At 43.3% G+C, this 10,925-nt stretch overlaps 1 protein-coding gene across 2 annotated transcripts in view; it reads left to right on the top strand.

The window, feature by feature from the left end:
- The first annotated feature begins 4,293 nt into the window (after window positions 1-4,293).
- Gpm6b (glycoprotein M6B) overlaps window positions 4,294-10,925 on the top strand; it is a 152,077-nt gene continuing 145,445 nt past the window's right edge. Inside the window, exon 1 of one of the 2 annotated variants that reach the window (XM_031371116.1) lies at window positions 4,294-4,630. In XM_031371116.1, the coding sequence (XP_031226976.1) occupies window positions 4,627-4,630 (4 nt within the window). In that variant the 5' untranslated portion in view covers window positions 4,294-4,626. The remainder of the gene's footprint in view (window positions 4,631-10,925) is intronic. The other variant, XM_031371106.1, reaches the window with a different exon arrangement.

Here is a 10,925-nt window from a genome sequence, read left to right on the forward strand (position 1 = left end):
AAAAAACAGAAAAACATACTTTTAGAATGTTTCCAGCCTGAGACAAGACAGAGAAAATTCTATCTTGACCAGCAAGGTATAGATATACTATTCAGAGTCCCTTACCTGAAGATCGAATTTGGGCATGCAATCAGGGAATGCTTGCCACAGGATAACCCATGATGCTGAGATATTTTTAAAACATTCTTGTAATTTTGTAAATGATACCTGACTTTTACAACAGTCAAAGAAGCTTCTACTAGCTTGGACTATTTTTTTTCCAAGAATCTTAATCTACATTTTGAACTGATGTTCTCCCAAACAAGCTGCAACCTACTTTAGTAGAACCTCCAACAAAGGCTGATTGATTAGAACTTAAAAGATTGCTGAGCAGTGGGAGTATTGCAGGTGAGTTAAGAGCTAAGTTATCTTGGGATGTCTTTAGGTCTCTTATTAGCTTATCCATGTGCTTTATCTAACATCCTCATGACTTTTCGGGAAAATCCCTTTGGAATGTACAAACATACCCTTGGCTTCCGTCAACCCTACAGCTAAGAATGTCATCAGATAACACCTGGGGCCTGGAGCAGACACTTCCCCCACTTTGCTATACTAACCAGACTACCTGATATTCCCAATAATGTATTTTCAAAAGTTGTCTTGATGCCAGTGAAGTGATTCATTGGGTAAAGGCACTTTCTGCCAAGCCAGACAACCTACCAGAGTTTGATCCCCAAGATCCATATGGTAGAAGCAGACAATGACTTCTGTGAATTGTCCTCTGACTGCCACCATCACACATATGTTCACAAACACGCAAACACACACATACACACACACACACAAACACAATGTAATAAAAATTAAGTGTCTTTTTAAAAAGTGTCTTAAGACTTTTTTTTTTACTTTAAAAATCTTTCAAAACTGGTACTTGAGGTAACCTGAATCTGTTCCCTGACCAAGATCACTGATATTTTGTTCCACAATCAACTGTTTTATATTCTTTGAAGTGACAGCTGTGTTTGGGGTTTGTTTTTGTTTTGTATCAACATACCAAATCCATTGTTTCTAGGCCATAGAAAGATGTAGAAAAAGAGATAGTTTTCTGTTAGTACAGGTAATAGCCTATGTGCTGGTTAATTTTAACTGTTACCTTGACAAACTCAGAATACCAGGGGAAAGGGGAATTATTTTGATCAGATTGTTCTGTAGGAATGCCTGTGGAGGATCGTCTTGATTGTTAAATCATGTGTGAAGATCTAGCCCATTGTGAGTGGCACCATTCCTTAGGCAGGGAATCATAAACAGTATAAAAGAGGAGAAAGTTAGCTACGAGTGAGCAAGCCAGAACTTGTACATTTATTCATTCTCTCCTCCTGACTGCGAATGAGATGCTTTAAGTTCTTCCTTGACTTCCCTGTGGTGATGGCCTATAACCTGAAATTGTAAAACAAATACAGTTTTTCTCTCCTAAGTTACTTTTTTGTCATTATAATTTTATCAATAGCAACAGAAATGAAATTAGAACAGGTTAGTTAAATACCTTTGGAGCTGTATGAATAGTTCATTTTAAAATTGTATCTGCAGATACAAGGAGACACTGGCAGATTAGCTATAGTCTCTGTCAAGTTAGCTATGGTCTTGGGCATTTGTTATCAGTTCCTGATGTACTGCTGTGCACTGTGATCTAAATTCACGCATGTGGGAAACTTGGCCATGGTGCAAAAATATGGACTATCACATGAAAGACCGTAGCCCTGGAGACAGACATGGCCCAAAATGCTGGATTGAGATGCTCAATGCAAACCACATTAAAAATTTGTTGCCAATTGCTATGACTCATAGGAGCAGCATGAAATGACCTATGTTTTACAGGCAGGATCTGTTTTTAGTCAGCTTTGAAATACAGAGCCCCCAGGCTGCTGCTCATTTCTATGTGGCTAAGTCCTCAGTTCTAACCTCAGACTCTTTAAGATCTGCCCACAGGATGTAACCCTCTCCCCCATTCTCTAAGCCACAGCCCAGCTGGATACCAGACCTAAAAGGGAACCTCAGGATGAACCCCTGCATTTATCCCCTGAAGCCCAGACTAGTAGTCCCACAGCTTGGAGACATCTGTGACAGTCCCAGGGTGGACAGGACAGACATGTGCTGTTACCTGTTTGTAATGCTCAAAACTCCCCAGAAATGTCTAAATTTATGTCTCTGGAGCCTCTAGGAGAGGAAGAAGGAGAGGAAGATAGGAAGAGACTGCTGGGGGCCAGGGTCACAAAACCCATTTTAGTTGAGAAGCACGAAGCTAACTCAGCAAAAACTTTTCTTCAGCTGCTTCCTGAGAGTTGAGCAATGTTTGCTTTCCCGGTTTTGTTTTGTTGTTTTATTTGCTACTTTATCTCACCATCTGATAAACATCCTTTTGCATTCATTTTGACTTTAACTATCATTATTTACAGAGGCGAGACAGGAGAGGACTTATTAGGTCAGGGGCAAAGAATATTTTTAAGTTTTTTGATACACATTGCCAAACAGCTTTCCAGAAAGCCTTGCCCAATTTGTTCACCCACCTGCAGTGTATTTTGCTTTAATTTGTCAAGTCTGTGGCTACTTAACATGAGAACATTACTTTTATTTTAAGGAAGGGAATTCAAACATGTTGCTGGTTAGTCCATCTTCTGTACTCTGGTTTCTCCAGATTTTCTTAAGACTTGTGACATCAGTGGCTTGGTGAAATCAATCCACAACACTTGCAAAGTGAGGGAATGTTTCTATTTAAACGTGACTTTCCTTTTTAATCATGGCATCCCATTGTAACTACCTCCAATATTTGGACAGCTGTTCTTTCTTTTCTGTGGTTAAAAAAAAAATCCAATATGTGATGGTAGCGGACCAAAGGTTTACTATCATCTCTGTGTAGAAAACTTTCCAGCTCTTGGTCCTCAAGTAGCTTCCAGAAGTTATACAAACACTACTTCTGATTGTGGATGCCCAAATCCCATTCTGGTAGTTTTTGTTTCCTAGGAGGCAACTGAGAAGTAAGAACAAACCAAAGGGCTCCTCCACAAACCAGGACTTGACATGGATTCCTCTCATCTTCACCCAGACCATCTTGGACTGTGTGTTCTTCACAGGCAGCCTGAGGTAGGCACCTGTGGTTGGATTCCTGCATAAAGATGCACTCAGGACTCATTCAAAGGGATTACTCTCTGGTAATAGGAAAACTGAAACCTGTGAGATCCCTGCTGCTTTATTAACCGCATGAAGATTGGGTGGGAATGATTGTTCCCGTGGGATTGTGAAAATGAGCCAGTGATCCGCCTAGCACAAATCTCTGTCCTTTTATGTAAAATATTATTAGGCTTTCTAGAGCTCTGCCTTGATACAATCTTTCCTAATCCAATAAATTTCAATAGATGAAATGTTTGCTTCCTCCTCCCTTTCTCAATCCCAAAGCCTCTCTCTTGTGGCTTAAATGTCCCTTAAATGCACTATCTAGTGTTACTGTTTATGTAACCCTCTGTTCAAGTATCACGTTGTATTTCCAAAACCATAAAGGAACACAACATAAAATATTCCCGGTGAACATCGGCCTCAGGAACTGCCAGGGTCTTATGGCTTTTCTAATACTTCTGTTGACAGGAAGATTCTTCTCTTTCTAAAGAAGCAGAAAGAATTTAAACGCCCGGCACAGTTAAACCATTAATTCGCTTAAAGGCTCAAGTGTAAGGCCTGAAGAGCAGAAGCCTCCTTTGGCTGACACAAATCTGTGGTCTCCAAGAGCTTACGAGGGTGGGCTTCCAAGGATCTAGAGAGCTGATTAACTCCTATGGACACCTCCAGATCTGATTCCACGCAGGACTGGAGCGTGTCACCTGAGCTCTTCTAAGTCACTTGTTATCCACAGCTAACTCCAGTGGGTGGTCTCTGTGAGGTCTTAATACCAACAGGATGAATCACCTGGAAAGGTGTGGGAGCCCTGTCCTGGAACCCATCCACAGATGCCCTAATGAAATAGGCGATTCTAAAATAACACTAGAATTGAAGTCCATTTGCTTAAGTCACCACCTGCAGCTTGTTAGCTGTACAAAAGAATTCAGGTGAGTAGGTTGAGGCAGATCTGCCCAATCTTTGGAGCAGTGACCCCCCCCTCAGTTTCTTTATCTGCACAATGGGTGGTCGATAAGAACTCTAGCACCCCCCTCGTTGACCGTACTAGTTTTCAACTGGGATGTAGATCCACGCCCCCCAAATACTAGAACGCCCCTCTCCTCTTCCCGCACCCCCACCCCTGTTCTCCAGTTTCCAAGCCCCTCACTCCAGGGTCTCAGTGAAAGCTATAGGCTTGTAACAGCGCGGGCACGGCCACTGCCCCAGCCTGGCCCTCGCTCCGGGTGCACAAAGCCCCCGGCACTGACGTCAGGGCCCCTCTCGGCACGGCCGGCCCCCAGTGCAGGCGGAGCTGCACGGAGCTCCCACCCCGGCCAGGAGCGAAGAGCCAAGCGGCCAGCCCAGCTCTGCCCAGCGCAGCCAGCCCGGAGCCCGGCCCCGCGCACGTGCCCGCCAGACCTGCAAACTTGTGCCACCGGCTATCCAGCGTCCCCGGGGAGCCCAATCGCCCGGAGCCCGCACCCCTCCCATCAGTCTCCAACCATGGGTAAGCGATCGCGCTGGCCCCACGCCACCGCCACGGCCACCACCACGGCCACGGCCTCGCGTCCCCGTCTCACACAGGGGTGCGCCCCGCCCTACCCCCAGCTCAGGTGGCGCTACCTGAGCCACCTAGGTTACTCAGTCCAGACCGTTGCGGGAGGGGAACGGAGGTTGGAGGTGGGAGGGGCACCGCGCAGGTGTCCGCTACGCCCAGGTGCGCCGCCCAGCTCCAACCGCAGGGACGTCCCCACTCCCGCTGCACCTACACTGCACTGTGGCGCGTGCTAAGCGCGGGAGCTAGCGAGCTGGGCCCGACGAAGGGTCGCAAGCAGAATCCGGCAGCTCGTCCCGGACTACGGGCTCCTGCTTTCTTTCAGGGGATTGGTAGAGAGTGGCTTCTTGCCCATTTCCTGGGACGATCTCTCTGTCACCCGACCTCTCAACCTCGAGTCTAGCCCTGTGTCGCCCCCTGGTCCTCTAGTTCTCCTGAAGCCCCCAAGAAAACATATCCGTACCCGCTAAAGCCAGGATCTTCCAAGAACGCTCCTTTCTCGGAACACAGATCTTTGAAACCAGTGAAGTGGGAAGGGAGGGGAGGGGACAGGATGGGACACACCGCGAGTCTCTCTTTGTCCCCTGTTCCAACTGCCTAAGTGGGACCCCTGAGCTGATGGAGCCGGTGAGAAGTGGGTTCCACTTGGGGAATTGGGAAAACTCAACAGTGAAAGACTATGCTCAGGGAAGTGAAAATCTTTCACCTGGCTGAGGTGGGTGTTAGGCGGCGGGAGAATCCCGTCTGTCACTCCCTAACACCCCGAAATGCTGCCATCAGCAACATGTCTCTAAACCCACACCGTGGGAAGGAAAACTCGAAGAGTGCCTTGGAAATGAGCCTTGTGCGGCCGCTCTCAGAGCTGTGTCTGAGAAAGCGGTTTCTCTCTATTTCATTAGCCTTCTCTAGTGACAGCTCCAGCCACAGCGCCACGAGGACTGAGAAGTACCCCCCTCCCCCGCGTCCCCCGGAAACATTTCTAATGGGAAAAACAGTGGGCTTACCCACTGACGGGTAACAGCCAGGGGCCTTGGGTGTCACAAGCAAGCCCTCAGCACTTGCCACTACAGTCCCTCCTCTAAGTGGGGGCGGGGTGTGATTTTTTTTTCTTCTGATTAAATTTCGGGGAAGATGGTAAGGACATCCATTTAAGACAACCTAGAATAACTTTACATTTAAACAATTTTAAAATTTTTACTATGATCAAAATAGAGGAAAATGCTTCCCAAAATGTTAGAGGAAAGCTAGGATAAGATTCTTCTAGAAAGAGCAGAGCCAAGTGGCATGTAACTCTGGTTCTTACAAACATCAAGCCTTCCTCATATACACAAGTCAGATGAGGGTTATGTGGCGGCTTGTAGCTGCTTTAGCAACTATTGCTGTCGAAGATAATTGCAGTTTCCCAGAACTGCAGGATTAAGGAAAGCACAAATTTTGCTGAGATGAAGTTATCTCTGGTGTTTGAACTCCAGACATTGACATTCTGATGTTGAATGTGAGCACAGAACCAGCGCACGAGCACCTTCTGCAAGGTAGTGTTTGGAGATGCTCTGGTGTGCTGGGGGGTGGGCTTTGTTTTTAAGTGGGTGTGGAAACAAACATCCGAGCCAAAAAGCCCGCTCTCACGGAAGTACTCTGCGTCTTGGACAATTACTGCTTCTACACTGCAGTTGCCAATTTCTGTTAATTTGTGCATACTTCATTGGCTCTGGCAGCAGCCTTGGTTTTAGTTTTGTAGTTTCCATGAAAAAGTAAGTTCCCTTCATGCCAGAAAGGAGACATACTGACTTCCTTTCTGTTCCCAGTAAATATACTACAGGATCATGAACTGGCTTTGTTTTTCCAGATGTTGTTAATTATTGAATGTACCCTTGTGAATGCACTAATTCAAATAAGTTAATGCTGGGAAATTTCTGCCTATTGGCCCATTCTGTTGATTCTTATGCACACGTCACTTCTTAACCCTGACCTGAATCACTTCACTGGTAAAATAGATAAACTTTGTAGAAATAAAAGCCCCTTTGGGTTTACACTTGGAGCTATTTTTTTTTTAAAGAAAAAAAAATAAGATAAGAAACAGTGCCTTCGTATACAATTCCAGATTTCCATGCATCTACAAAGAAAATGAGTTTTTCTTGCCCTGTTAATTGATTTTTCTCTTCTGCTGTCTCAGCTACCATTCCTGTGCAATTCGTACATGTTAAGTGTACAAGCCAGTGGGGTGGGATACAGAGTTGTGTAACTCTTGCTCCTATCTTTACCCACCCCAAATAAACCTGTGCCTATTAGCAGTCTTTCCTCATCCTCTCCTCCCTCAAACCCTAGCAACCAATAACCTACTTTCTGTCTCTATGGATTTGCCTCTTCCCGATGTTTCATGTAAATGGGATGAGCCAATTAATGGTTGAACCGTACTGAACTACTCAGTAACTTGGGTTTATTTGGCACAATGAGAAGATGTTGGTGGATTATTTGTATCGAATATGCTAAGTGTGCTGAGACTAATTATTTCTCCAGCTAAAGGGTGCTAAAACATGGCACACCCACTGTGTCTTCTCCCTAACAGAGTTACTCTATTGTATTTGATGAGAATCCATTATGACCAACACAATTTTGATTCTATTTTTTTCTGCTCATAGGCTTGAAGACATAGTAATTAAACAGACTCAATGCAATAAATTCTCAGAAGACCTTTGTGGAATATGGCTCATGTATCCAGAGAAAAATGCTATTAGCTGTGTATGTGAAGAAATGCAATGTCATGAAACATGGGTGGAAATAACTAAGTTGCTTTGCAGTAAGAGAGTATGTTTCAGTTTAAGATAGGCACTCACTGTGTGACCTAGGCTATTTTCAAATTCAAGGGCTCAACTGATCCTCCTGCCTCTAGTTCTGAACATTTTGGGGCCAAAGAATACTATACCAAGTTGACAGGAACTTTTTATGATTATGAAATGATATCATTTCACTATTGCTTGAAAAATATTCATTTCAGTTACCTGTGGTAGCTCACACCTGTAATCTTACCACTTAGGAGATGGAGGCTGGAGGATATGGGATTCACAGACATCTTTGGCTATATTTGAAGCCAGCCTGGGCTACATCAGACCCTGTCTCCAAAAAAAAAAAAAAAGGAAAGAAAGCAAAGAAAAAGAAAAGAAAGAAAACCAAAAGGGTCAGTGAGATGACTCAGCTTGTAAAAGTGCTTGTTGGGGAAAATGGCCAAAAAAGTAGAAGGAGAGAACTGATCCCCCAAACTGTCCTCTGACCTTGTACAAATATACTGTAGCAAGCACATGTGCATACTACACACATATGCAACACACACACAATAACAATAGATAAAATTTACAAGAAAATCCAAGGCCCCAGAGATGACTCTGCTCTCTGGTAAAAAAGCTTGCCATACATGCCTGATGACCTATATTTAATCCTTGGACCCCACATTAAGAACAAACAAACAAACTAGATTTGGTGATGTCCATCTGTCATCCCAGAACTTCTTCTTTGAGATGGAAAGTGGAGAGAGGGGAATTAACCCGAAGCTCATGAGCCAGCTAGACAACAAGGTAGAAACAACAGGAAAGACTTTGCCTCAACAGGATAGGTGAAGACAACCCTCTAGCTTTCACATGCATACCACGGCATGTGCACACGTGTGCCTACACACATATGGTTTTTAATTTAATAATGATATGTCACAAATCATCTGGAGATCTTGATGAAAGGCAAGAGCCTTTCAACCAGCCTGGGCACAGCCTTGGTGGCATTTCTAAAAGTCATGCCAGCACAGCTGCTTCTGGCTTTGGTGATCCAAAGCCAAAAACTAAAGAAAAGCCTGGGAAAGTCAGGGACCTGGTCCATCCCTCGGCTTACCCTCAATACCAACTGTGTGATCACTGTAATGCCATTCTTGCCTCTTGAACCTCAGTTCACTAAGAGAAAAAAAAAATCTATAAAATTACTTCCTTAAATCCATACAGATCTACAAGTATGTAATTTCAGGGACAAGGATGAGAGAGTAATGTTATGGTTGAAAAACAGGAGCAAACAGCTCCCTAATTGTTTAAACACTATTTGGTTCTGTCAAGGCAGCAGCCAGACCTCATTTGTAGTTGGGTAAAATGCTGGCACCTTCCATGTGCCCGCCTACAGGATGATGGCTGTTCTCCAAGGCAACTAGAGGAGGGAGCCTTAAGGATGCCTTTTTAAAAAAAGCACTTCCAGCTTTGGTGTCTGCTCTCTTGTCTTTATAGAGCTCTTCCTGACCCCCACACCCAGGCTGTGCCCCAAAAGGAAGCAGTGCCCCAAAGACCCCTCCATACAACATTTTGTTCTGGAAGTTTGCTTAGGAATTCAGATTCAAGTGGAGACAAAAGAGTGGTGTCCTGATGCATAACTGGGCAGGAAATGGTCTCAGCATGTGCTAGGCAGTCTCCTTCTGAGACTAAATGTCTAGTGAGGAGCCCACCCGGGGCCTCAGAAAAGCTCTTTTCAAAACAGGCTGAAATTCTGAGTAAACCTCAAACCACATCTACCAAAGACTGTGACAAACAAGAAGTAATTGATTCTTTACTATATTTTTGCTCTAGCAGTAGCTGTTGGCCAAACCACTTGGCTTTCCCAGGGCATTTTAGTGGACAGTGACATCCGGGATCAAGTAGTTGGATGCTTTATTGAAAATGCCAAAGTGGCAAATCCTATCAAGTAGCATTTCTGTGTCCTAAATGTATTCACTATCTTTAAACATTAATCTGCTAAGTTTTTGTTGGATAGTCAAGGCCTTTCTTTGACCAAGAAATCCCAATTGGAATTGGGATTCCTTGAAGTTTTCCATACATGAATCATAGCCAATCACTGGCTTCTAATGACCAGTTTGAGATACTTTTAAAGTAAAATGAGATATGAAAGTACTCGACACTAGTCTGTGCAGAATCCTTTCTCATCACCCACCCCATAAAACTTTAATAGTTTATTGCCATTAATTACTTTGGCAACTATTTTCCAAGTGATTCATTTTGGGTAAGACTTTGCAAAGCAATGAACCTGATTTGAAAAGAAAGAAAACTTCCTTTAGGGGCTCATATTTTATTAGTTTATACAATGTTGAATTAATTTGCATAATTATGATAACAAATACAACTGTTATAAATACCTTTTGGGACAAAGACAATGGACTCTTCTTAAGTACACAAACGGATAAGAGAGGTAATAATTACTCTGGAGAAAAACCCCAGTTTTGTGGGCAGAAGTAAGTATGGTTTAGGAAAAGAATAGAGGATGCAAGGTATTTTAGTTACATTGTCACGTACTATGATAAAATGCCCTGACAATAGCAACTTGAGAGACAAAGGGTTTATTTGGCTCACAGTTTGAAGGTATAGTCCATAAGACAAGGAATCCATGTAGCAGGAATCTGAAGCTGCTAATCACATTCCAACCACAGGAGGCAGAATGATGACTGCAGATACTCAGCTCACTTTCCCTTTTAATGCATGATGAACTCACAAGTAAGGTGGGTCTTCCAACCCCAATTAACTTCATCAAGCTATTCCTTCATAGGCACGCAGAGAGGTTAACCTACACCAGTTAATCCCTCACAGGTATGCCTGGGGGTTGAGGGGCTTGCCTCCTAGGTGAGTCAAGATCTTGTCAAGTTGACAATATTGACCATCATACAGGGCAATGAATTGAGGGGGTTATGTTGAGTGAATGAGGTTGGTAAGAAGCATTTCTATTATATTTGTGGGCCAGATTCATCTTTTGGATAACCATAACATGATTGTACATGGTCATCATGGTCTGACACATTGTTATGTTTATTAATAATATGCTTCCCTTGCTGTTCAAAGAACCAACTCTTAAAAAAGCAGAGATTCTCCTATACATTGTTGCTACTCAGTGTTCATTTGAATGAGCAGCATATTGTAGGAGCTCCAGATAACATTTGTTAGAAAAAAATATGAGATATATCCTATAAGATGCATGTTTTTCCTATGGTATACCTATAATAGACATATATGGATTTAAGATATGCAAAATCATTATAAACTATGATTAAACCATAGTTGACTAAATTGTGCAAATAACATCATAGTTTAATACAATTAAAAAGTGTATCACACCATTTCATGGAGTAACAGAATTTTAGCACTGGAAATCACCTTCAAAGTCATTCCATCACTTTATGCATGCACAGATCCAAAAACCATTTACACAGCAGTTTGAATGTTCCTCTGTTGTTGGT

The sequence above is a fragment of the Mastomys coucha genome, chromosome X, assembly GCF_008632895.1.
Source record: "Mastomys coucha isolate ucsf_1 chromosome X, UCSF_Mcou_1, whole genome shotgun sequence".
In the NCBI taxonomy this organism is placed as follows: Eukaryota; Metazoa; Chordata; class Mammalia; order Rodentia; family Muridae; genus Mastomys; species Mastomys coucha.